The sequence below is a fragment of the Chlamydotis macqueenii genome, chromosome 21 (genome assembly GCF_036417535.1).
Source record: "Chlamydotis macqueenii isolate bChlMac1 chromosome 21, bChlMac1.mat, whole genome shotgun sequence".
Lineage (NCBI taxonomy): Eukaryota > Metazoa > Chordata > Aves > Otidiformes > Otididae > Chlamydotis > Chlamydotis macqueenii.
In genome coordinates this window covers 9,490,001-9,516,752 of record NC_141576.1, presented here as the reverse complement: position 1 = coordinate 9,516,752, position 26,752 = coordinate 9,490,001, and the positions used below count along the sequence as shown (strand labels likewise).

General features: G+C 52.9%; 1 protein-coding gene across 1 annotated transcript in view; it reads left to right on the top strand.

The window, feature by feature from the left end:
• FBXO42 (F-box protein 42) overlaps positions 1-26,508 on the top strand; it is a 49,000-nt gene extending 22,492 nt beyond the window's left edge. The window contains exons 4-10 of the mRNA XM_086764591.1: positions 3,636-3,770; positions 20,619-20,772; positions 21,818-21,928; positions 22,187-22,283; positions 23,351-23,407; positions 23,849-23,965; positions 24,118-26,508. Of these exons, the coding sequence (XP_086620717.1) occupies positions 3,636-3,770; positions 20,619-20,772; positions 21,818-21,928; positions 22,187-22,283; positions 23,351-23,407; positions 23,849-23,965; positions 24,118-25,218 (1,772 nt within the window). The 3' untranslated portion in view covers positions 25,219-26,508. The remainder of the gene's footprint in view (positions 1-3,635; positions 3,771-20,618; positions 20,773-21,817; positions 21,929-22,186; positions 22,284-23,350; positions 23,408-23,848; positions 23,966-24,117) is intronic.
• Positions 26,509-26,752: the final 244 nt, after the last annotated feature.

The window sequence follows — 26,752 nt, the reverse complement described above, 5'->3', positions numbered from 1 at the left end:
TGCTGGTTTTCCACCCAAAAAAAGAGCTAAAGGCACCAGGGACTTGCACCCTGCTTCCTTGATTTGTTCTACACCCTTGCAAGGCTGGTATAAACTGGAGTTTTCACTTGTGTATTTTTTATTTTCCCTTTTTTTTTTTTCCTCCAAACCAATCTGTTGTCCTCTGCTTCAGAAGCTTTAAATGGCTTGCTAAGAAGAATCAGGAAAGCACAGTTTAAATTATTTTGGTCTAGGATTAAAATACATGCCGTGTGGACGTCATGGTGCCTGTCTGGCTGGCCTGGCTTTTAAATCCAAATAGAGGAGAAGAATGCTGCCACCTCCCCTCCAAAATAATAAATGAGCTGCGCCGCGGCGTGAAAGCCGCGCTTGCCAAGGGTTTGACGTGGGGAGGAGGCTCTCAACCTGTCATGCTGGAGGTAGTGGTTAAGTTTCTGAGGAAACGAAACCCTTCAAGAAAGGTTAAAGTAGAAAAACCACAGCGTTGCTTTGCACCAGGTTTTAATTGCACGTACTGCGAAGCGCTGGCCGGTGGAGGTGACCTTGCAGCCTACAGGGGATCTTCCCGTGTAAAAACGATACCGGGTTGAATCTTAAGGAGTAGGTAAAGCCGTAAAATGCTTATATAAAATCATTCTTTCTTCCTCAATCCCATCCCAGGTGAATCCGCTACACCGCTTTTTATATGTCCTCCTCCCCGGACAGAGCTCCGGAGCAGCGTGCCGTGGTGCGTAGGTCGTGTTGCGCTGCTTGGCAGGGCGTGGGTTGGGGTGAAGACAGTTCAGTTGTGCGGATGTGTGCCAGGGAGAGGGCTGGGCGGTCTCGCCCTCCGAGCACATCCCCTGTCTCCGGCTCTCCCATTCCCACTGTGTGGTCAGCAAAGCGCCCCGGATGTGTCACGAAAAGCCAAGGGCGTGAAGGCTGCTGGCTTTTCAGTAGGGCATCTGCAAAACAAGGCCCAGGTCAGACAATGGGACACTCGGCAAAGGCCACCGAGTGTCGTCGCGTCCCCCGCTGAGCCACGGTATTGGCCGCGGGTGCTTGAATGCTCCGGTTTACAGCGTTGTGATTCATTCGGAGCGGCGAGATGGATATCGCTGGCGTACGTACAGGTGGGCTGCGTTAAAGGGCTCTTTCACGCTGCTTCCAGCCTGCAAAATCAGGGCTGCGGGGCCGGATCAGTGGAAAGCAGGGACGTGCTTGTACTGGTCTGGAGCAAAGCTGATAGCAGGGCCGGCTTCTCGTGGGGATTTGCTCTGAATCCCGTTCTCTTGCTACGAAAAGCAGGTTACTGGCCCTTCACTCCAGATGCTCCTTTTTCAGATTTTTTTTTTTTTTTTTTTTTTTCTTTCTCTTATGGATGCTGTTTCAAAGAGAAAAAAGCCTCCATGTCAGTACAAGCTCTGGAGCAGTCCTGTGTCCCGTCAGGTCAGCTCATTGCATCCATTTTTATTTTAACTGGTGTCCAGCTGTGTACAACACATGATGGAGAGAGAGGGCAGGGACGGTGCGACTCGCACCCTTGCCATGTGTCTATCTCCACTTCTGCTTCGGCACAGAATAAATACCAGTGCTTCTTATCAAAGCCACTGTATTGTGCGCTGATCCTTCGTCTTGGCGCTTCCCTGGTGCTGGTTATTTAGGATGGCACATGGTCGTCAAACCGGAGATGCTCTGCCAGAGGCGCTCCCGCGTCATCACCAGTGCTTCTCACCTCGGTCTCTGACCCAGGGCCAGATGCTGCCCCGCGCCGTGGGCTCCTCACCTGAACTCTGACTTTTCCTCTTGCTTTTCTTGTCGGGCAATACATGGCTTGTTGTCGCAAGGGCGATGACTTCTGCTGCCTCCAAGCCCCGGCTGGTGCCCTTCAGCGTTCCCAGAGCATAAAACACTGTGGCTTTCTACTGCGTGCTGGCGTATGTGTGCGTGGATGTGATTTACTGTGGTTTCTCCCCTACTATATTTTATAAACACTCAAAGAATCGTTGGACAGGTCTTGCTCATGATGAGAGGGTTGATACTGGATTTTTATTACTCTTTTGGAGGGCAGTTGTGCATGAAGTTGGACTTTACAGAGAGATGCTTCAGTTCCGAGTGGGATTCAGGCAGTGAGTCCTCTGAGACAAGTGCCAGGGTGATGTCTGGTCCCTTTTTGGAAGGAAATTGGGTACTTCTGGCTTTATCGAAATATAGGCAAGTGGGTAGGTATCCAGGTCGAAGCCCACTGCTCCCCTGGCTGCTGCGAAGGGGCTGCATGCAAGGTTTAGTGTTTTGGGACTGTCTGTATGTGTGCTGCTGAATTCCCGGTGTCTGGAGACCGTTGAATCTGTCCTGGGAGATGCAGTAACAAACAGAGCAACGCTCTGACAGACAGATCGAGGCTTCAGAAACAAGGTTGCCCTTCCTGCCAGCCACACTGTACACTTTTCATCAAGGCTCTGGGGGAAGAAAGGGAAGAATTTTACGGAAAACCCAAGAATTGAGATTTTTCAGGCTACGTCGGGTCAAGGGAGGACTGAATTTCAGTCACGTTGCTGTCGCATGCAAGTCAGCGGTGCAGGCAGTGCCCGGCCGATTGGAAAGTGGGGATGTAGAAGAGCCTGCTGCCTGATCACCCAGACCAGCCCAGGAGCTGAAGTCGCCTTCCCTCCTCCGTCCATGGCTTGCAAACTCCGGAACTGGTGTGGGATCGTCTGCCAAAGCTTGCTGTCAAAGCTTGCTCTTCTGGCGTCGCTATCAGACACTTGTCCTGTTTCTAGTGATCTAGGCAAGATGTGGAAGAGGTGCTGCTGCCTCGCAGGGATCTCACGAACATAAAAGGCGAGGAGTCGTACAAAGTCCGAGGCTCGTTGTGTTTGAGGAGGGAGATGCAGAAGTGGGGAAATCCTCTTCATAACTGCAGGAGTTTAACTTTCTGAGCACGTTTGAGTCTTGCCCATCCTCCAAGCTGAGCAAGTCCTCTCTGCTGTATCCTGTGTTTAATTTCCTTCTTGTCAGAGGTGCCTCGGTGCCGTGGGATGCTAGCTGCCAAACGCAGACGCTTGCATATTTTTTTTTTTGCTGCGGAGCTTGGTTTGAGGCCAGAAACTTTATTTCCCTGGGTATCTTTGAGCAGTTGTCAAGCGTCGTGTTCCCTCCCCATTACCCTTCTCGCTGCCTAGTCCTTTCCCATGAGGACCAAAGGGGATGCTCGCACAAGATCTGTGTGTTCCAGTGGAGCTTTTCTGTGATGAGATAGGGTAAAATGCTGTCAGCTTTGGAAAGAGAGAGGTTTGGGTACGTGGGACGGTTTCTTAGTCTCATTTGGCGACCCTATAAACCACATGGGCTAGCTTAGAGAAGGGACGTGCGCCGAATGCGTTAATCATAGCTGATCTAATTAACTACAAGCTTCTCAGACAGCTTTCTTTGCACTTTCAGGAGCAGCTCTGCTTGAGGGGATAATCGGCTCGGAGGGTTCTTGCTGGAGGTTTACGCTGGTCAGGGATACCCCTGAGCTGGCCCGTGGTTTTACTGAAGCTGGAGCAACTGGTCTGCTTCTCTCTCATCTGAAACCGCAGAAAATGTTTTCTTTTTTCGCCCAAAAACATGGTCAGAGAGCTGGCTAATCTGTGCGTGTGGTTTTTTTATTCTAGGTGCGTGTTACTACGATGCTAACCAGTCGATGTACGTGTTTGGCGGCTGCACGCAGAGCAGCTGCAACGCCGCCTTCAACGACCTCTGGAGACTTGACCTGAACAGCAAGGAGTGGATCCGGCCCCTGGCGTCAGGTGAGGGCTGCCGGATGTGCGACTCCGCCCCGCTTCATCAAAACTCACCTTGTCCCTGGGGCTGGCTGGTCTGATTCTGTATTTCCACACGTGTTTTATCATTATCTGACCGGTTTTCAGGTTATATCCGTGGGTTTTTTGCGTGTCCTCGTGCCTGCAGCACTGCGCTGGGCTCTTTCTCTTTGCCTGGAGCAGTTGCCCAGGGCTGCTTCATGCCACACAGGATGAGTGACACTTTCCTGCAGTCACAAGAGCTTGTGTTGATAAAAGTTGTCATCCCAAAGCTGAGATTTTTTTTTTTTTTTTAATAACTTTGGTAGCTGCCACTTCAGGTATTTTGGGGAGTGGAGGAGACATGCCCATGCGGGCTACCCGCAGCAACCGGGAGAGCGTGGGAAAACAGGTACATTCCTGCGGTCCACATGCTCCCAGCAGAGCAGGAAAACACCACAACTGGTTTCCCACACTGGTTTTTGTACTCAAAATGTCACACACACGGCACGTTTGTTTCCCTTATTTTTATGAATTTGACTAAAATAACTTTGAGAAATGCAGAAGAATTGGGGGAAGCTCTTGGGAGGCGGGTAGTCAGTATTAAGCTGGCCATTTCGGCAAAAGCTTTCCATTTTGATGAAGAGAGGAAAGAACAAAAGGAAAAGGAGGAAGAGGGAGGAAGTCAGCATTAAGTTACCTTTCAGCAAAAGCTTTACATTTGATGAGGAGTAGGAAGAAGAAAGGGAGCTCAGCATCCACCAAGCGCTCCTCACTGACTTGTCTGCTGGGGTGCAGGCTCCCTCTGACCCTGCTTCGCGTGCTCTGAGTATTGTGGATTGCTCAGTTGTTTAAAGTTGTGTTTTGTCTGACACTTTTCATGAAGTCCTCCAAAATCCAGATGTTTCTGCGTACTGTTGTTTGGGAATTGGTTGTATGTCACTTTCAAATGTTAATGTGTAACTTGGTGATTGATGACCACTCGCTGGATGTCAATCTGTGCAACCCTTAATATTTTGATTTGATTTTTGCATCTGCACATCCACTCTGTGGTGCCTGCAGGTGAGAATTAAACAATCGTCATACGCTTAAAATGGAGAAAGAAAACAAACTGCAGTCTATGCATATGTGGAAGCAGGCTCTTGCTCTTCCTCCTTCCCTGCCGTAGCCTCTGCCTCTGCTCAGGGGTGGAGGAGAGGCCACGGGGAGCATAAACAGGATACCGGGCAATGCAGACCTCTGCTCTGACCCAGGACATCTATTCTTGTGGCCCGGCGAGTTCTTCCGTTGGATTGAATGCGGGGCACGACTTGCAGGCGCGTTAACGAGTCCAGCCGCCGGCACCCAGCTCCGCACCTCAGTCACTCTTGGTATTTCGCAAAGTCAGATTCCCACTGCCTTACTAACAAATAACACTTTGAAAAGAACGAGTCCTGTGGGAATATGTGTCAGAGTTAAGTCCCATGGGAAGATCCCCCGAGGAAATATTTCTGCATGCTGTCACGAGCGCATGTAGCGAGATGGGATCGCAACTGAAACTTCAGGCAGTCTCACCGAACAGAGAGCGCTCTTGTTCCTCGGTCTTCAGAGGAGATGAGTCACCCCATGCTTCTGCCGGTGGTGGTTTCTTATACGTAGCTGCTTTTTTTTTTTTTTTTGGTGCCCTTAACCAGAGGGTTGGCACCCGCCGCCTGGGAAAGAATAGTGACTGGAGGGGGCAAAAGCAGAGCGCTTTGAAGCTCTAGAGTCAGACGTAAATAAGGCAGGAGGGATTTTTTTTTTTAAGGGAGAGCTGACATTGATTGATTAATGCTCAATGTGTGTGCAGGCTAATTGCTCATGGAGGTTGAGGAGGAGTTCCCACACCTGGCCCTACGCACTCTGTAGGGTAGGTCTTGCTCCAGAGTAAGACAGTGGTTTTCCATGAGGCTGGTTCTTGCTTGGAGAGGTTTGATCGTGCTCTACTCGTGCCCTAATTGAGCATGGACACCTTGTCTAATGAGACCTGGGTAGGTCTGCCTAAAGGGACCGGGAACGTGGTGCCAGGGCCACGCTAAATGCCTCAGACACAGCTCAGGTGAGCTGAAACAGCTTCATCCCCTTGCCCTCTCTAAGGGCTTTTCCAGGAGAAAAAAAACCCCTTTGTTGTTGTTTGTTCATACCTGTTTTCATTTGTGTTTTCTTACTCGCAGGCATCAGATGACATCAGAGCTGGATAATTCATCTCCTGCCTGAGCTGCTGCATTTCATCTAGGAGTAAATATTTAGCCTTCAAAGAAATAATTGGCCTGTGTTTCTTTAGTGTCAGAGACAGAGGAGGGAGATAATTGCTTCAAAAAACCCTAATTTTTGAGGTTTCAAAGTATTTATTTGCTTATATCTGAAACAATGGCATTGACTTTCTACTTATTGGGCTGGAGCAGGACGAGAGAGTTACTGCCTCGCTTTTATGTTGCGCTTTTTACTAGTGAGGCTTAGTGCTCTACAGAGGAGGGTGTAAGGCAGCAGGATCTCTATTTTAGGAACGTGAGCAGGAATGCCTCTAAACTCTCTCCCTCAAGCTCTTCTGGCCGCTTTGGAGCTGCTTTCCACCTCCTTCACTCCCACATAGGAGTCTTGCTGGAGCAGGAGGGGAGCGGTAATTAATGGCCCGTATTATGTGGGAAGCCTGCAGTGTTGTTCTGGGGTAGGTGGTCCTTTCTCCGTGTGTTGGGGATGCTTTCTTTGCCTTTATTTGCATAATTAATCCGGGCACTTCTTTGACTTTTAGCCTACGTGTGGGGGAGAGCCTGATGGAGGACTGGAGGTGGCTTACACGGGAGTCTGTTTACCCAGCTAGAGGCGAGGGTTAGTCTCAGCTCCTCTGGAACTCAAGCTGCAGCCCCCGCTCGTGCAGGGACTTTGGTGGCAATATTCCTCTGGTGCTGCCCAGAAACGAGCTCTGGTGCAGCTGGAACAGCCGGGAAGGAAACCAGAACCCATTTAAACGCTTAATGCAATGGGTAATGCAGGGGTTCCCGCGGTGAGGGCTTTGGCGTGGGCTTGCTGACGCCTGGCGTTGGCTAACCCGGGGTTTGGCCCTGGATCTGCTGCGCTGGTGGCAGGGCAGGTTTGTCCTATTCCCGTGCAGGTCTGTGAAACACTCTTGATGAGCTCCCTTCTGTCTCTGTGCGATGAAAACCACTGGCAGGTCCTGGGAGAGGCTGCCTGGGCCATCAGCGCCTACCCAGGCCCTTTACCGTCGTCTGTATCCCCTGTTCGTGTCACCCTCGGGCTGCAGCGGATAGTTTGGAGGCAGAATTGAGAGCTTATCCCCAGGCAGTTATCCTTCTGGCCTGCCTGTGCTATTTCAGACCGTGTGTTTCTGCAGACTTTCTCCCTTCCTGTATTTGTTCGTTTACATTCCTCAGGAGCCCTGCACTTGGCCTCTGCCTGCCAGAGCCGTACGCTAAACTGGGAAATACCTTTTTTAAATCGGGGGAAAAATGATGGTAGTTTTGCCTGTGCTGACAGAGGTAGAAGGCTTTTCTTTATAAAACCAAGCCTTTTACTGTGCTTGTAAAGTACGGAATTACAATATACAGATGAGGTCTTTGCAGGGAGAGGAATGCTGGCTGAAGTCTTACAGGGTCTGGCCATCCTCCCTTTCGTTTCTGCTTTATCCTCCTTAGCCAAGCGCAATCCTCCCCTTTGCTACCATCTTCCCTACAGCTACCTGGGAAGTCGAGCGAGCTGGGAAGACCCCAGGAACCCCCTTGACTCAGTGTGTTTTCCCACTGCTGAGCCGTGATATCCTATTCTGATACCAGGGGAGTTCAGGAGACTTGCGGCTCCGCTTTTCCTGTTTGCTGCAAAAAGGCTCGCCGTGCGGCTGGCCCCGCGTCCACCCTTCCGCTGGGGGGGGGGGGCGGGGTAAAACTCCCCAGGGCTTGTTTCTTAGTGTTTTTGTCTCCCTGCAGTCATGCTCCACTCACTTTTGCTGGGAAGATGGGAAAGCTTCTCATCTCTTTCTCAAGATTTCAGGATAAAAACAGGCTTGGAGGCGAAACTCGTTCATTAGATGCTCTGATGCTCTTTGTTCGCGTTCACAGCATCAAGACGTAGCCACATCAGAGCACTGATCATCCCTGTGTCTTACTGCTTTAGCCTGAATATGAGTAGAGACCGTCAGCATGAAGTTTGCACTTAAAACCTCCTGGGTAGCCACAACACGACACAGTAAGTGTGCACAAAACCTCCCGCGCATCTGCTCCTCTTGGCTCTGTTCTTCCCCCAGGTCCCCTGGGTGCTTTGAGTGGGAGCCGCTGGAGTTTGAGGATCAGGTTTCCCCTTGTGAGCTGAGGGGAAGGCGCCTTTGATGGTGTTGTGTCAACAAAACTCACAACCCAGAGGAGGCAGGAGAGACTCCGCTGTCACCTGCCCCAGGTGGTTCTATCAGATGTGGTCCCCGTGCAGTGGGAGGCTCTCTGGGCTGAGAGAGCCAGAAACCTGCCCGTTAGTCGTCGAGCACAAGCGGAGCGGTTTGGCCTTGACGAAGCTGTGCGAAAACCTTGCCCCGAGCAAAAAAATCCCTGCTTTCTTCATCTCCTTTTAGAAAACAGAGGCAAGTTTTCAAAACCATTGGTGATGTTTCATAATGCTGGTCCCAGCCTGGGATGAGCTGCCTTGTTTGAAGCCTGCTCTGTGACGTGAGCTTTGTGGAGCTGAAAGGACGTGTGAGCCACAGCGAAGGACCAGACTTCCCAAAGAGGGGACACAGGCGTGCGGCTGGGAGCCAGCAGACATCCAGCCCTGCGTGTCCGCAAACCGGTGCGACCCCTTCGTGCACAGCGTAAATAGCGTGTAGGACACATGGCTGCAGGACAGTCTGAGGGAGAAGGGTAAACAGGTCTTGAAACCTTCCCACATCTGGATTTAAAACCCACTGTGCCTGAACAGCTCCTGAGGTTGTGGGTTGTGTTTTGCTGCTGGTTTTTCTGAAGCACTGAACAGCAGTAGCCAGCTGAGGCTCGTTCCTGGAGTGCTCTGCCCTGACCCTGTATCGCAATTCCTCTGTTCCCATTGCAGAGTGACTTGCTGTGCCGTAATGTAGCGAGCGATCTGAGGCACATCCTTACTTTGGGGATTGAAAAAAAACCTGCAAGATCCCGACCTGGCTGAGCCGCTAGCCTCTCTAGAGCAGCATTTCTCGGTCTGCAGACTGCCACCGGTCCCCGAGACATCATTTGCGAGATGTTTCTTAGCAAAACAAATGCGTTCTCTCATACACAGGGAAGGAAACCAGGAGAAGCAGGTTTTGAAAACAAACTTTCAAAATTTAGCCCAACTAATTTCCACTTACAGCTCTTGAGGGGAGAGCTGCAAAGTGGTCGTTGTGTGCCCGTGTGTTTCTGAGCTCAGTGCGGTGTTGAACAGCCCTTTTTTAATTGAAGGCACGCCTAACTTGTTATAAAAGCTTGGGCTCACTGTGAGGTGAAGCCGTGTCCTGGCTGCCAGCCTCCTGGGAATCAAAAGGAGTGAAAAGCTGATACCTGCACGGAATAACGTCTCTAATTCTGGCTGCAGCTGCTGGCTGCAGGTGTCTGGTGCTCTGAGGTTAGTGAAAACGTATGGAAATCCCTCGCAGTGTGTACGGTGTCTTTCTGCTGTTGTAGTACTGAACAGAGCCTGGAAGAGAGGAAAACTTTTCTCCAGCTCTTCCCCTGATCTGGTTTGTTTCTTCCTTATTGCCCTTTGAGTTTAGTAGCAGTAGGGCATATTTCTGCCTTGGCAGAGCTAAAACTTTGTGTTATCATCGAAAAATCCCTTTCCCCCCATGATCAAAATGCTCTTTGAGCCCTCCAGCCTGCAGGAACTTTACCCCATGGGAAACTGCCTTAATTCTGCTGCGTCTGCTGCCTGATAGGAGTTCACCTATCGCCAGCTCATTGCTGCCCTTCTGAAACAAAACCACAGGCTTCTGGGCTTCATTCGTGCCGTCCTTCGGGACAGACGCTGTCACAGCAGCAGCTGCTTGGAATTGCTTTCTACGATTAAATATGGTGAGGTTTTTCCCCTCTTTAGGCTCAGGTTTACCAGGAGATGAGTAACCAGGACAAAGTGCTTGCAGCCTTTGACAGCCATATCCTCCAGCCTGGTGTTGTGCTCTCAGTCTGGGAGCGATGAGGAGCACCGAAGGATGGATCCTTCATGAAACTTATGCTGCGGTGCAGAAATAAAAGGCAAAGTGTATCTGTTGGAGAAGAATCCTGGTAACTAGAGAAATCTAGCCAGAGGTACACATAGAAATGCTGCAAAGCACAGCGCACCAAAGTCCCGTTGCAGGTGCGCGGGGCAGTAGCTGCTGCTCTCAGCTGAAAACTGCGTCTGTGCAAACCTTGAAGATTTCTGTTGCAAAACACACAGCCTTGTAGAGAGCACGCAGGCCGCTGGGTTCGCTGCGTTTGGAAGCGGCAAGCTACGCCCTGCTCTCCAAAGGAGCAACGTCCTTTAATACAGAGTTTAAACTTCGTTACTGCCCTTCTGGAGAGCAAGCCCAGAGCTTGTTTGGCAGGCTCTGAGCTGCGGCTCGGCGGAGCTCGGGTGTTTCTCGGTGCCTTTCGGTCCCTCGGTTAGTCTGTGTGAGGCAGACAGGATGCTAATTGGTTCCTTTCTTCACTTGGGTGGTTTTGAAAAATGCCTCTAATGAAATTTGCGTTATTAAATGGGAAATATTTCAAGGGAAAGAGATGAAAAATCAGCAGGTGAAGGGTTGTTTTGTTTTATTTATTTTTTTTTTTTCAAAAGCTGTGACACCTGGTTGGGAAAGCACTGCTTGTGCTTGGAGGACTGGTTTCTTGGAGATGAATCCGTCGGTGTTTGGGTTTGACAGGATTGCTCTGCAATGCAAGCAAATTGAGCATGCGATCTGCTGTTTGCAGGGATTTATCCTGCAAACACCTTTGAACCAGGCAGGAAAAGCCAAAAAACTCCCCTGTTCTTCCCGGATGTCTCTACAGCTCTTGGAGGCTTTCTGCCTGGGAATCTGCTCCCTACAAAAAAACACCTGCTTGCAGAGAGCGGTTGTTTAGTTGCTTCAGGAGTAAAGTCTTTAAACTCTTTAGCTGGTCAGCATAACGGGAAATGGATGCAGGCTACCGCTGGCAGGGTGAAAAATACACCTGTGCCTCCTGTTCTTGAGCACTGCATCTGAAAAACCATCTCGCTCCGTGGCTCTCTCCATTCCTCGCTCCTGACTGTGCCTGGCAGCAGCCTGCCCCTTGCCCTAGCTGGCGTTGAGTAAGTTACCCTTATCGGTGCACCCGAGCCAGGTTCACGTAGTGTTTCCAGCTGCTCCCAGTATCTGCAGAGGTCATTAAGTCACTCATAACTTCATTCTTCTCTTCCAGCTTGAGGGTAGGGGGCAGAGTTTGTTCGGCAATTAAAATAAGGAGTGACTGGTCCTCACCTTGTCCGCAGGGACACCGTTGCCTCTCTGGCATCATCGTGCATGGCATTGCAGGAATGTGGTGCCGGAGGCGGGCAGGAATCGCTTTGAAGAGGCCAACCTGCCTGCACAGGGAGGTGGGAACGGGCCCAGGACTTGGAACCGACGGCAGCAGAGCTGGTTCGCGTCGCCTCTGCCCGAGGAAGTGCTGAGCTTGCTTGTGATGGGGGTGAGCTCGTGGCCGATCCCGTTTACGGTGTCGGAGAAGGCGGCTCTGCCGGAGCCGCGTGGCATCAGTTGAAATGGCTCCGTCCGCTCCCTTTTGCTGGGTAGATGCTGCTCTGCGCCTGCTCCCATGGCTTTCCCTGCCAGGGGACAGCTGAAAGAGCTGTCACGGCGATGCTGGGACTTGGTAAAGGTGGTTTTATGTCAGCAAGCCGAAGTAACCAGTAGTTTCTCTCTCCCGTTCCATCCCTGCTCTCGGTGCACCACGACAGTTGGAAGTTGAGCGAGTTTTTATCTGCAGATGAAACCTGAGGGGGGCAAAACAGTCCCTGCTGTGGGAAATTCACTCCTCAGAGCGATGGCTCACCTGCTTTCATCCGCAGGTCGGCGAGGCATGTCTCTTCGACTGTGGCGCTTCCGCAGGGAAAGATGCTTTGCCCCTTGGATGCCCTCCTGTCCTGCCTGAGACAGTTTGGCCTGACGTGGTTGGAATGTGTTGGGGGGGAATACGGAGGGGAAAATGCAACAGAGGAGGCTGAGAGAGAAGTGCTTGAAGGGAAATGGATATTTTAAGCGATGATCTGGTTTTCCTCTTGCCTCAGTTCAGCCCCGGGGGGTTATGGTTCCCTTCAAGGCAAGGGCAGAGCTGAGCATCGGTACATGGGTGCAGAAATGGAGTCAGGCAGGAGGAGCTCTCGTCCTTGAGCCCGTGCGTTGTTTTAGTCTGTAGGGTGCTGGATCTCTTTCACTGTTTTTTCTTCCCCTTCCCCATTGCACTCCACAGCTTTCTTATGTCTCACTGTGTGGAGAAGCTCTTCTTAAGACTCCATCAGTGTGGATCGAGTGAAAAGGCATGAAAAACGCTTGTGGCTTTAACCTTGTGGGGTTTTGATTCTGAGAGAAGCTCCCTGGGCGCAGATCCCCCCACAGATTAACGGAGGAATTTTTCCCACTGTCGCCCCATCAGCCTCCAGGACGGATGCGGAGAATTTTTAGCCTGCTCCCGGTTGGCGACGCGCAGAGGTAGCCGGGGCAGCTGGCTGATACACTTTTCAGCATCATGGGTAGTACACACTCATTTTAAACATGACCCCCAGGCCCTCTGGAAATATTGCTGACGAGCACTGGACCAAAATTGGGGAAAACCGTTTGCAGCCCTGTTGGTAAATACAAAGTCTGATCTGCAAAAATAGGTTCCTGGGGCTGGTAGTCCTTATATAGACAAATTGGGAGTAGTGTCTCCATGGTGCTGAGCATCCAGTGGCTCCCGGTGGGTCTGGAAACTTTAGTGTCTCGTATGCCTGAGATTTGGGTGAAACTCTGAGCACCCGCTGTTGAAATGATGAGCACAATTCTCTCTCCTCTGCCTTAGAACGGTAGCGCTTGGAGAATGATTTGCTTTTTCATGGTCTCAAAGTGCAGGCCTGTGATCTTTGAAACCCGTAGTTCCCTAAGCAGAAGTTAGGATCGATTTTGCAGGAGCTTTTTTTTTTCTATCTAGATTTTGTTTCTCTTCAGGGGTCTGACTTTTTCCTGATGCTTGATTTCACAGCCCTGCGGAGAATTTTAATTCCTTGTGGCTATCTGCTTGTCCGAGTTCAGCTGACTTGAGCCAAGGTATTTGCAAGCTGTCAGAAGGCTGTGAGAGCAGCCAAGGCATCTGTGAAACCTTCTATTTTATTTCCTTTTCAGGAAAGGAGGCTTAAAAATATGCAAACGGGCGCCACAGCCGCACATGCTGGTGTTTACACTGGTGTTGTCTCAGATATAATGAATGCCTTGCACCAGAGAGGAAGCTGATAGCCTGAATCAGCTCCTGCCTGCGGCTGGTGCCGTCATCCCAGGAGCTGCCCTCGGCTAGCGGCGCCAGAGGTACTGAGGTGCGATGGAGGTTTGTCTGACCGCCAGCTCCCCCAGGCACTTTGGATCCAGTTATTCCGTACTCCTCCTAGGTCTGTCGCAAAGCCTTCCCTCCTCGGCAGGTACTTCCACCTTCAGGGCCAGCTCTGGTTTGGGGTCAGTGGAATAAAACCTCGCTATCCCGTGGCGAGATGAGTCTTGCCAGCCGGGAAGGAGCTGCGAGGAGCCTTGGGAAAGCTCCTGCTGGGAGGCTTCGGGCAGGCTGTGCTGACACCTATCGGCAAGAGCTCCTTCTAAGGCATCCAGCGGGCATGCATCCCGACGCCAGGTTTTCCTTCTTTAAGCTGCCATTGTGCCTTAAGAACCTTATCCACCAAGATTCTGCACGTAATACTCAGGATTGAATCCACGATATTCACCTTGTACTGTGTACCCCAGCCAGCATGATGTGCTTTCAAAACACTTTAAACGCTCAGCCTGATTTTTCTGTCTTTCCCAAAAGCATCTGCTGTAAAATCTCCTGAAATCCAGTCAGCATGCAGAGTGACGAAGCACTAGCTCATGCCTGTCTGCAGTCCAAAAGGTTATTCCTGACATGAAATATTTAGTGAGTTTGGCATTACGCGCTGGATTTACCAGAACGAGGGAGAAAAGTGCACTTCTTGTGCGAAGAAAGTGTTATGCAGGAACCGGTGGCTTGAAAATGAAAAGAAGGGGGAAGACAGCGAGCGAGGGAAGGGCTGGTTACGAGGAAGATGCGAAGAGCCGGAGTGAATATCCCGTTGTGTGCTGTACTGGGGCTTTCCGTAGATACACGTTGGGTTTTCAGTAAGTAGCTGTGTTTTCTTCACAGCAGATTTGGAGACTGGCGTAGCCCCGCTCTTCCCGACTCTGAATTTTTTGCACGCACTCATATAGATTTTTCTGGCTATGCCCACAGGATGCTCTTTGAAGGATGGCTGAGGGTTTTTTAGCCCCGTGGTAGCCATAACCTCACCAAATTACACAGCTGCCGTTTCCTGAAACACCACTAATTTTGGGGTTCTCCGACGTCTGAAATGCATCTGCCACCTCCCTCGCGCCGTGGCGAGCGGAACGGGAGCGTGACTTGAGTGGAAAGTGCGGAGCTCAGCAGAACTGGGGCACGCTCCTCCGCGAACCCACACATCCCTCGGTCCCTTCCCTACAATTAGCCGGTTATTGCGGCGTTGTGTAGTCTGATACAGCAATTTCCATCTCTGCCTTTGCCTCCTGGGGGGAAGAGAAGTCGCGGGAGCTGATCAACCCTTTCTCTCCAAGCCTTGAGCTCTTTAATTAGCGTCAGAGCTGTTGTGTGTAGGATGTCAGACTGTTACTCCCGTCACTTGAAAGTCTGCAGGGTACGGTATCATTAAGGGGGGACTGAAAAAGAGAAACAAAAGAAGTGTTAAAGCAGAGAGAGGTGGATCGCTGGCTGGCGTTCGGATTCCACCCACCTAGAGGGAAAAGCAGCTTGGGCAACAGCGGCGCCCTTTACCGCAGGGCCAAATCTGCCTTTCCCAGAACCAGGTGAGATGATTGCGAAGGGGGAGTCTCACCCTGAGGGAGAACTCGGCACCTTGGGGTGATGCTGGGGGTGAGAAACGCTGGAGGTGAGCCCTAGTAAAACCTCTCCTGCAGCATCGGGGTGCGTGAAAGGCAGCGATCCTGGTTTGCGGCTATTGAGAGAGGGGGGCAGAGCACCGGGGCGTTCTGGCACTCTTATCGCCTGCCTGTTTACTCAGCTTGCTGCGTAAGGACATTTTTGCACATTAGCACAGAGTGACTCAGTAATCCTGTTGCACAGGGTTCAGAGGGCACTGCCTCTCCTTTTTACCGGCTTTTAGCAGGCTCAGAGTCGCGGCATGTCAGAATTTCCCGGGTGAAAAAAAAGCCTGTGACATTGCAAAAGCTTGGAGGTGACTTACCCTCCCTGGCAGGGATTTCTGCCTCCGCCTCAGAAAGATTGCGAGAAACCAGAGCTTGGGTTCGACACCGCGGGTTTGACTGGGCTTGTACCCTGAGCCTGTGTGATTGCAGGGTGGAATTTCAACATTGAGAGCACGGCAGAAACTTTTTCCTGTGTGTAAACACGAGGGGGGCTGCTGTGGTTTGGTTACGTACCCCTCTAACTTCCAAAAACCTGCTGCAATGGTGCGTGGATCTTTCTCCCCGACAAGCTGAGAGGAATTTTGCAGGTGGCAGATGTGTGTGCCTGCAAAGGTTTTGTCTCCCTGTTGGTGGAACAAATCAGATCCGGGTCGGTTTTTCTTTCAGCTCTTGCAGAGCTGAATTCCTGTCTGCTTCTGAGCAAGGAAATTTTTTTTTTTTTTTTAAGCCAGATTTGAGGGAACACTAAATCGCATGTGGCTTTGGTAAGGGAACATGATACTTTCCTGGCTCTTAAAAGCTTTAAGGGTTAGGCAGACCCAGTCAAAGCCAGTCTTGAAAAAGTTCATAATCCCACTGCCCGGTTTTGAGTGTCTCAGGGATAAAAACAGGTGAGTGTCAGATGTGGATCCAAGGCAGCTGACCAGCGAGTCCAAAATGTTGGGGTTTCGCTTCTGGAAAGAGCTGGCCTGCAATGTGCAGTGGAGATGTCTGCCATTCTTGTAGGAGCTCTCCTTTGGTGTCTCCCAGAGTGATGCTGATGTTGGGATTGCTGGGATGCTCATCCTCTGCCGGTTGTGCCATATTCCGGCCTCTGGACCGCTGCTGCCCGGTTTGCTTCATCTTCCCTTTGTGGAACCTCACAAACCGCTGGCAAGGGAAAAGCTCTCGGGCAAATCTGCAGACTCCTGCGGAAAAATCCCAGCTGGCCAGGGAAGCAGAGGGACTTATTTTCCTTCTGTGGTTTCCTTTCCTATCGAAGGGGAAAGATTTGGGGATTTCATGCTGTCCTGCAAGTTTGGAGGACCTTCGTGTGACAGAGCATAGTCGAAGTAGTCCCTCCGCTGGGGTAGATGGTGGTGCTGGGGTGGGCGAGGTTCCCAGGTTAGGACCTGTGATTTGGCATCTTTACGTCTCTGCCAGGCTGGTAAATCCAGGCTGAGCACCAGGCCGGCTGCCGCCCGTCCGTCGGAGCCAGCGCAGCAGGTTTTGCCCTCTGCCAAGCCGTTGGGGTGAGCACGAGCTCTGTTTTGCAGGCGGCTCCCCGAGAGCGGTACAGAGTTCAAAAGAGCAACAGGACAGCAGGCTCCTCCTGCAAGGACAGGTCTGAGACAGGACTTCGGTAAGCTGGAGGCAGAGTGCGGAGAGTCCACGCCATCCTTTAGCCTCGTTTCTGCTGTGACATTTGACAGCTGGGTCCATTTTTTTCCTTTCTTAAAAGGAATTTGCTTTTTCCCACTTCTGTCTGACCCTCCTTAAGCAACGGTATCATTAAGGGGGGAGTGAAAGGCTCCTTGAGGTGAAATCCCACAAAGCTTTTTGCTGTCCTGCAGGTGGGTTGTACTGGAACACTCTGACAGTGCAGAAGCACAAACCATTTAGGAAACGCCAGCTCTGGTCACCAGCAGATCCCATTGTATCCCATTGTGCAGGTTCAGCATCTCCCTCTGGCTTTTTCCTTGGGATTATAAAACACTCCGCTGATAACGTACTCTCCAATTAAACTCATCCTTGTGATGGGACATAATTTGTTGAACAAAGGTAATTTGCTCCCTGGCTTTGGCAGGCAGCTGCCGTGTTTCCAGCGTGGTTTGAGCCACGATGGAGTGGGGCCATCGCCTTGCCCCTCTTCTTGCAGGTGCAGGTAGTGGCTGTTAGCCCCAAGCCCCTCCCCGGGACGGCTTCCTACGCCTTTGGCGCACAGATTACAGACGGCTTTTAAACCTGGGCGCTTGGCTTCCTTTGTGCATTGGATCCGCTGGCTGCTGGGCCGAGCTCACTTTAATTTCTCGGCTTTGAAATGGGAAACGTGGCTGTGGGCCTGTTTCTGTTTATCCTGGCGTTTTGTGTAAATCAAATTGGCTGGCACTGACCGCGATCTGCTCGCTGGAGTCGTAGGGGGAGTAGCATCGTCCTTTGCTGGAGCTAAGGCGGCTTCGGAAATCCATGGGATCCATCCCCTGGCTGGTGTTAGCAGCTCTCCTCATTTATCTCCAGAAAGCTTAGTCTGCCCTAATAAAATTCCCCAAAACATATCCCCTTGCTACAACCCCAGAACTCTTTCCCTGTCTTAGCCTTCCCTCCAAGAGTGTGCAAACCCTTGGCTCTGCTCCAGCACATCTCTTTTACAATATTCCCCCAAAACTATATCGATCTGAACCGATCCATTCATCTGGGTTATCCCACCAAATCAGGCACCATCTGATTTCCCCCCCCTCTCCCGCCCTTTCATCTTTATTTTAAGCTCCTCATGGTGTTTGTTTTTGGAGTCGCTGGAGGCTGTGCCTGCTGTAGGTAAAAGGCTGCTCTGGAAATGCGTTACGTGTGCCCTTACAGCCAGGCTTTTCTTTTGTGGCTGCCGATCTCTGCGCGTGCCGCTCTGGTTGCGTTAGAGAGCTGAATAAATGGGCTTTAAAAAATGCTTATAAGGACAGATCCTAAAGAGATAGCATCCAGAGCTCGTGTCAGCAGCGATCAGAGGCTGGCATTTCTCTTCCAAACATCCGTGGAAGCCAGAGATCTTTGTTTGTTTGTTTTCTGAAAAGTATGTATCTGCTTTGCGAGCCAGGAAAATCTATCAACTGGGAAAAAAATAGCTCAAACCAGCTTTTAGCTGCTCATCCTGACTGAATAAAGAGCGTCAGCTGTGAAGAGATGTTGCCTTCTATGTTCAGGAGTAGTTAATTGTGCTACACCCTCCGCACGCTTGAATTTTTCTCCCCAAGGAAAGATAATCTGATATGGGGCTGGATGGAGTTACCAGGGCGTGGAGCTTGGAAACCCAGCCAGGCAGAGTCCTCGCTGTGCTCCTCAGCAGCCCTGGCCACAGGAGCACTGGAAACCGGTGCAATTAGCTACCGATGTTCTTCTGCAGGCGCTCCAGTGCCTGGCCAGGAACAGAAGCCGTTTCATTTGCAAGCATAACCCCGGAGAGGAGGAAGCCCTCCCATGTCGAGTATGTTGCTGCGAGCCTTTGAAACGCCGCTCGCCACTTCCTCTGAAGAGCTGGGACTTGGAGCCGGTTGTTACGGCCCCGCGTAATCGAGCCGTGTCCCTTTGATGTCCCTGCTGCGTCTCTGCGCTCCTCCGCATACCTGAAACCTGAAGTCACAGAGGCTGCCGGTCGCCTTCGCCCGGGCAGGGCAGCGTTGCTCTGCCTCCCCCGAGATGCTGCTCCTGCCCTTCCTGAGCGCGGTGGCCACGGCACCCAGCAGCTGTCCCCTGCTTTAGACATTAATTCTCCAGGTTTCAGCTGCTCTTTCTCCACGTGCTTCTACTCAAAGACAGGATTGCTGAAGCCCTCTCCAGTACAACAAGCTTGTGGTGCGTCGCTTTTGCAGAGACCGTCTGTAGATCACACAACTCTCTGGTTGGAAGAGGCTTTGAGAGGCCAGCTCTTCCTTTGACTTGTGAAATTCAAACTTTTCCTGCATTGCAGAATGAAACTCTGCTCATTTACACCCATGCAACATCCACTAACAGGCAAAGATTCCTGAAAAACCAGGGCTAGCCTCTGCCCTGGGCTGTTTGCGGGGTGTTGACTCATTTGGGAATAGTCTGGCTGTCTGAGGCTGGGCTGACCTCCGGGTTACAGCAGTAGGTGGGTGGGTGACTTTTCTCACTCTGCACCTCTCTGAGCAAAGTGCCCATCTGCTTCTCCATCCTAGGACGGCTCTAGCGAACCCTTTTTTGTCTAAAAATAACCTGCTTCAAACCCAGACCTTTCACCCCGTGCTGCCCTGTGGCATCCTTGATGGAGAAGCCCTGCAAGTCAAGTAGAAATGTTTCTAGCATCCTGGAATTTGGGATCAAAGAGGAACCAAGTGTGACCTCCTTCTGGCACTCTCATCTTTAAGGAGAGCTTGGGTATAGCTCTGTGCCCCGGCACAGGAATTGTTTCCTGCACAACGTTATTCCCCTCTTTCTGCGCAGAGAACAGCAACAAAATGGGTTTTGTCCCTGGAGAAGGGGGACCCTGTGGCCATCTCCTCTGCGTCTGGCTGGGGGCTGCTTTTGGGCTGGGCTCTCACCGCCCACCACCTGGAACCCATCGCCATCGAATTGCTTTTCTCAGCTGCAGCATCTTAAAATAGCTGCTCTGGTTTCTTTTAAAAGCAGTCTCAGTTCTGCGTGCCGTTTCTCAGGGTCCTGCTAAGACATCGGAGGAGAGAGGTCTCTTTGGTGTATCGGCCTTTTTGGAGAGGCCGATGGCACTTCTGCGGCTGCGTGCGCAGCCGTGCCCTTCAGCTGCCCGCAATTCCCGCAGCCGGGCACGCGCATCTGTTCTTTTCAGCTGATGTATTTATGATTATTTTGAAAGTGTGACTGCAGAGGTGGAGGAATCCGCCTGGTGCTGGTGACGGCCGTGGGAAGGAGGATGCTCTCGGCACATCAGCCCTGGCTGGAGAGGTTCTAGCTTTTCGTGGGAAGGAATTCAGCGCGGTAGTGACGTGGCATTCGCAGGCGGCGGGGTCATAACAGACCGGTCGTAAGCCGACAGGTGAGCCTGGCGCTTGGCCTTGCTGCAGGAAAGCCTTGGCATGCACGGCATTTTCTGAGTGCGGCGTATCGCAACGGCACCGAGCCCAAGAAGTCGTGGCGTCTGCTTGCGTCCTACTCAGGAGGTCCCTGGCCCCTGCTGAGCATTTTGAACCTCAAGCCAAGCAAAAAGTCTTTTTTATAATTTTTGGAGGAGTACTTCATTCTGCAGACTCAAGGAGCGACTGTGAATTCACACAGCAAAGCGTTTAGGGTTTCATCGTGCCGCTTTGCAAAAAAAAAAAGGGGGTTGGTGCGTGCTGCCGCTCGTGGGTACCCCAGCGATCTGCAGCGAGCGACACTGGATGCGTTAGAATCGGTATTCGTTCTCCCCCCTTCCTTGGGGAGACGTTTCTAGGTATTTGGAGGTAATTATTGCTTTTATTCCGTGCTAAAGCAGTAATTTCAGGGGATACGTTAGAAAGCTAGCAATTTCCTGCCAGTGAGTGACAGATGTTTTGCCACGCATGAGATGTGCTTTCAGGCTCCTACTAATTACGACGACATAAATTGGCAGGAGTTTTCTTCCCAGGCTCTCAGCTCTAATTTTGCCTTCTCTTCTGCTGTTTTTTTTAAAGGTGGAATCTCTGTGCCGTCGCACTTCAGTAAAACTTCTGCAGAGCTCAGTGCCTGCATGGGAGCATGATTTCCTAACCTTCCCCTTCTCTGCCCCTGCCCAGGTTCGTACCCCTCGCCCAAGGCTGGGGCCACGCTGGTGGTCTACAAGGACTTGCTTGTGCTTTTCGGTGGGTGGACGCGGCCGAGCCCCTACCCTCTGCACCAGCCGGAGAGGTTCTTCGATGAAATCCATACGTACTCCCCCTCCAAAAACTGGTAAGAGCACATCTGAATTCCAAATCCAGGTGTTGATCCTGTAGAAATGTGTCTGTAATGCAGCTGCAGGAATGCTGGAGGGTGTCTTTCTGGGCCTGCTTGGGACTGGTTTGTAGGGAAGCTTGGTTCCCTAGGTTTCCCCAGGCTAATCCTGGTGTGTCTGCGGTGCTCTTACTGAAAGAAAAAAAAAAAAAAAAAACACGATTAAAACCAAAAAAAAACTCAAGAGCACACGGGAGACGTGGGCACGCTGCTGTCTGGCACCTCGTGGGTGGTGGTTGCTTCCATATGGCTCTTGACTGGTACCTGCCAGGCTCCCTGAGCGTTCCTGTCCAGCCGGGCGGGATGTCTGGATGTGAATGTTTTAAACACGTAGTTGATTTGGCCGCAAGACAGCGAGGTCTGTGAGGAGAGGAAGCCGTAACTCCTGGGGATCTTGCTTTTAGCGATGGTCCAGAGCTCAAAGCCCCTGCAGCCCTCCACAGGAGACGCGATAAAGCAGATAGCTGCACCGTCTCAGAAATCTCTCTGCCTTTACGGCTCCTGGACTGAAGCGTCCAGCAGCGACCCCAGGGATGGCAGGAATTCTCCTTCCCCCTTTAAACACCGTTTGGCTGATTTTGGACCGGGCTTTCTCACTGATGCCTGTGTGAGAAAGGAGTGGATGCCGTATCAAAGCGGCGATGGTTCCTGCTCCTCTTTCATCGAGAATTTTTCATCATCAGAAGTGTCAATTATCCCATGCACTTTGGGGCAGTGTCGTTAGAACGCTGTAATTAAACTGCGTTGGAAATCAGTTGGGGCGAACTTAATTGGAAGGGGCGATACTTCCAACTTGGCCTTGTGACTTTATCCTGCTTTAAAAATGTTTAGCGTGTTAGTATTTCTAATTAGCTTCATTATTATTTGGACCTTTGGAGGTTTTCTCTTGAGGTTTTCCTCTGCAATGTGTTCTTGAGGAGTTTGCCAGCCGGGATTTTCCGTTTTGCTGTCTGTACAGCGCTTTCCTACCTGGTGGTAAATGTCTTCCTCCCTCCTTCCCCAGGTGGAACTGCATCGTGACCACCCATGGCCCCCCTCCCATGGCAGGGCACTCCTCCTGCGTCATCGAAGACAAAATGATCGTCTTCGGGGGTTCACTGGGGTCTCGGCAAATGTGAGTGTGGGTGAGGGCATTGGACACGCGCTCCTGCAAGCCAGGAGCGTGGTGTGGTGGTCCCCGGGTAGGAAATCTCCACGGGGTTTTGGAGTCTGCAGGCTGCGTTAGCGCACCTTTCGCATCTCACAGCAAATCCCCGTGAGGCTCCAGCCAGCGGAGAACCCAGTTCTGCCCTAAAACCCTGCCCCAAACCCATGTTTTAAACACCCAGAGGGCCTGGTTGTGTTGTCAGCGCTTGTTGTGTCATCCTTGCAGGAGCAACGACGTCTGGGTGCTGGATCTCGAGCAGTGGGCTTGGTCCAAGCCCAGCATCTCCGGGCCCAGCCCTCACCCGCGAGGTGGCCAGTCCCAGGTGAGCTCTCCTTCCCCAGCTCGGCTCCCCAGCACCGGCGCACGCTGCCAGAGATAAACCAGACTTAATTTCCAGCTTCCAGGCAGCTCACTGCAGGTTGCCTGAAAGCTAGCGCCCGATTTCCAAGTTATCTTTGCAGCCTTTGCCCGACGGGCCCGTGTTTTTTCGAGCCATCTCTTCTGTGGGGATGCGCTTTTAATCTCCCTAACGCGCAGGCAGGTGCCAGGCCGCGTCTGGCACATGACTCAGAACTCTAATGAGCATTTCTAGAAAACAAATTGCTGTTTTCACCCAGCGATCATCCCCGGTGGCGCTTAAGATCAATGAAGTGTTATCGCAAGTTGGTTTGGCTCAGGGCCCTTTCGATTGCTCTGCTCTCCTCACCCCTGGTCCCAGCAACTCCGGATCGTAGCCACTCAAAGCACGGGCCTGGCAGCGCCTGCTGTATTGCCTGCCCGGGGCAGGGAGCTGTGGGAGTCACCCGGCTCTGTGCAGGTGTCTCCGTCGCAGCCGGCGTCCCTGCCTTCCCTTTGGGGTCGCTGGGAAGGTGATGAATGCTTCCCAGCGCGCGGTTCGTCTTGGCGGAGCCGGGCGCCCAAAAGAGATCGGATGGGTCGTGCCTGAACGTGCCTTTCTCTCTGTCCACTGGAAAAGGAGACAAAGGGACACGCTCGGCCACCACCAGCACCTAGCAAATACTGCTGCAAGCACGTGCCCTCCCAGACGATCCTTCCTCCCTCTCCCTTATTTGAGGAGGGGTGTCAAGTCCCCTGCTGCTTGGCTTAGCTTCAGGAGGGGTAATTGCTCTCCTCTGCGAGAGGAACGGGTTTGCGAGCCGTTTGGGACACAGTGGCATGAACCCTGTGTCCTGCTTTGCCTCAGGCCCAGCAAAACCGGCTCTACATCCCAGCTCCACTCCTCATCCCGGGGCGGACAAAATTCGGCAGCGTCTGCGCGGCTGAGAGGCTGTGACCTGGCTCTGCCTGCACTTGGGATGCCTTGCCGAAAGCGCTGGGCACTGCTTCACGTCCTTCCCACTCTGAGACGCTGTTCTTTGTCCCCTGCAGATCGTAATAGACAACGAAACCATTCTGATCCTCGGGGGCTGTGGCGGTCCCAATGCCGTAAGTATCCCGCGGGGAGCGTGGGCGCAAACTGCACGCGTCTGGCTGTAGCTGTGAGCCCTGGGTGCGGCACGGGGGAGAGCGGGGACTCTGTGCGTTACCCGGGTGGCATTTTATCCTGCAAATCCAGGCAGACGTGCGGTAGATTTTCCAGAGAGGCTGCCTAGCTATTGCTGGAGCTGCTTTAATTAAGAAAAAATCACCCCGGGCAGTCTCTGAGCAGCTCGCCCTGATTTTGTGCTGGAGCAGGAGAGGGAGATGGAGGGATTTGTCCGTGGCCACGGTAGGGTGTAGTCGCTCCTGGGCAGTCAGATCCTGGTCTGGGTCACCATTCCTCTGTCTGCAGCAGCAACACGCCGCTCCTACCTCTGATGGGATGATCTCAGCAGCCAACTGGGCTCCTAAATCTCACGCCTGACTCTGTCACCCTTCTCTTCGCAGCTCTTCAAAGACGCCTGGTTACTGCACATGCACGCGAACCCCTGGACGTGGCAGCCACTCAAGGTGGAGAACGAAGACCACGGAGCCCCGGAGCTGTGGTGCCATCCTGCCTGCCGGGTATGGACGTGGTGGGGTCCCTGCTCTCTCGTAGACGTTCCTTGATCGGGATTCCCTGCCCAGAATGCTCTATACCCCCCTATTTTTTCCCCCAGTACGGCACAAAGGGCCATCCTGCTGTTCCTAACCTCTCCCCTCCTTTTCTCTTCCAGGTGGGACAGTGCGTCGTGGTCTTTAGCCAAGCTCCCAGCGGGAGAGCCCCGCTGAGCCCCAGTTTGAATTCTCGCCCCTCTCCCATCAGTGCCACGCCGCCTGCCCTGGTCCCTGAAACGCGGGAATACCGCTCTCAATCTCCCGTCAGGAACACGGACGAAGCTCCCTGCGTCAACGGCCGCTGGGGCACCTTGCGACCCAGAGCGCAGAGGCAAACCCCCTCGGGATCCCGGGAAGGCAGCCTCTCCCCGGCCAGAGGGGACAGTTCCCCTGTCCTCAATGGCGGGAGTTTATCGCCTGGCACCACGGCGGCCGGCGGTGCCTCCTTGGACAGCCCCGTGCAGGTCGTATCGCCCAGCACGCCTTCTGCGGCTGAAGGGTACGACCTAAAAGTGGGGCTCGCCTTGGCACCCCGGCGGGGATCGCTGCCGGAGCAGAAGGACCTGCGTTTGGGATCCGTCGACTTGAGCTGGGAACAGAAACCGGCTTCCATCATCTGCCAGACGGACGGCGGCGTGGAGGGCAGGACAGTCGGCGCGAGCATCAGGAACCCCCCCGAGCAGACCAACGGCGTCCACACGCCGCCCCACGTCGCCAGCTCCCTCCCGGGGGCCGTCTCCCCCGGTACGCTCCGCAGGAGCTTGGAAGCTGTCAAAGCCCTCTCCTCCAAAGGCTCCTCGGCTTCCGCGGCGTTGAGCCCTCCCCTGGCTTCTTCCCCGGGATCCCCGGGTGCCGAGACGGGTTCGGCAGCGCGTCCGGGCTCTGCCCAGGGCGACAGCCATTCCTTACCTCCCATCGCCCGCCGCCTGGGCCACCACCCCCCGCAGTCCCTCAACGTGGGGAAGCCTTTGTACCAGAGCATGAACTGCAAGCCCATGCAGATGTACGTGCTGGACATCAAAGGCACCAAGGAGAAAGGGCGAGTCAAATGGAAAGTGTTCAACAGCAGCTCGGTGGTGGGGCCGCCCGAAACCAGTTTGCACACAGTGGTGCAAGGCAGAGGGGAGTTAATCATATTCGGTGGCCTCACGGACAAGAAACAAAACGTGAAATATTATCCCAAAACAAATGCCTTGTACTTTGTGCGAGCAAAAAGATAATGCGGCCTGAGCCCCCGCCGCCGCCGCCTTCTCCCGCCCTCCCCGTGGCTCTTCCCTCTCCTTTCCCGGGCCTTCCTCTGTCATGCAGGTGTTCAAACTGTGAATTAGGGAGCAGGAAACCAATAAAGTCCAAGCAAAACCTCCAGCGCTGCCCCACCGGTTCCCAGTACGGCCCCAGTTAAGCCAGTCGTGTTTACAGGCGGGGAGGCACCGCGCCGCTGCGGTCCAGGCCAAGGATCTGGGGCGAGCAGGGAGGGAGATGTGCCGCCCGCTGTCCTCTCGAGGCAGGGGTTTATTTCCCTCTGAAACTCCCCGCGGGAGCTGAGGAGGAGTGGTTTTAAACGAGCAAACCCCACGCGGGCCTGCTGGAGGCTGCGGGCTCACGCGCACTTACTGATTCCGTGCTTGGCTCCGTAAGGAAACGACAGCAATACCCCACCAGGAATCTTCCTGCGCTGCAAACCTTTGCTCGACACAAACACGATGCCTTTTTTTTTTTTTTTTCCTTCTTGTTCTCTTCTCTCCCTGTTGGCCCGCCACTCTCGTTCCTGTCTCCGTACGGGACAGCAAGAAGGAAGAAAGGACAGGTGTTTTTGCATCAAAATGCCAAAAATACTGAGAATTAGCCAGGCGTTAGCATCCTCCCCTCCCTGCCCTGGGCTGGGCCAGACTTCGGGATCAGCCCTGATCCCTTCCCATAAGCAAAAGCCGCAGCGTTTACTCTCCAAATCCCGTTTTTCCCCCAAAGCAGAGGAATTTGGCCGCCACTTCCCTCCTGGACTTGAAGGTTTTGTTTCACACGAGAGCCCCAACCCCTTCGAGGCTGGGCCAGCACCTCCTAGCCTGGGCGCGGCGTGGTTTTTCAGGCCGAAAGGATGGATATTGGTAAACGTGAGGGCGCGAGCAGCCTCCATGGCGGTAACTGCACCTCATCTCTGTGCGTGCCTCCTTCCCAAATCCAAATCCGAAGGGATCGAACCCGTGCGTCCTGGGACGACCTCCCCTCCTCCCCTTTCCCCTCGAGATGATGCAGGGTGGAAATTGGGTGGACTTTGCCGGGTTTTGGTCAACAACCTCTGGCACCTGAAAAGCGGGGACCCCTCCCCGAACCGGCAGCGCCATGACGTGGCCCCTTTCCCTTTTCCCCTCTTTTTTTTTTTTATTTCCCTTTCCCATCCCCACTGAGCTTCTTGCCGGTCAGAGCCTTAAGTCGCATCCCCGCCACCTGGGTTTTGCTTCGTCTGCGGCGTTTCCCCCTCTGTAAGTAGATCCCTCACTGAATCCAGCCAATCCCGAACGTATTTGATTTATCCGACGGGAAGGCAAAACACAACTTTTTCCCCCAAAACCTCAGCAGCGCCCAGGGTGACCTATGGAATCCTTCATCTCCGCTTTAGGCTTCGCCGCGGGGGAGGCGGCGGGGGCCTCGGCGTCGATTCCCTCCTCCCCTTTGCATGTTTCCTGTCATCCACCCCCCAAAAAAAGTCAGAAGAGGGATGGGCGGCGGCTCGGCGTGGGGGAGCCGCCCGTTGGC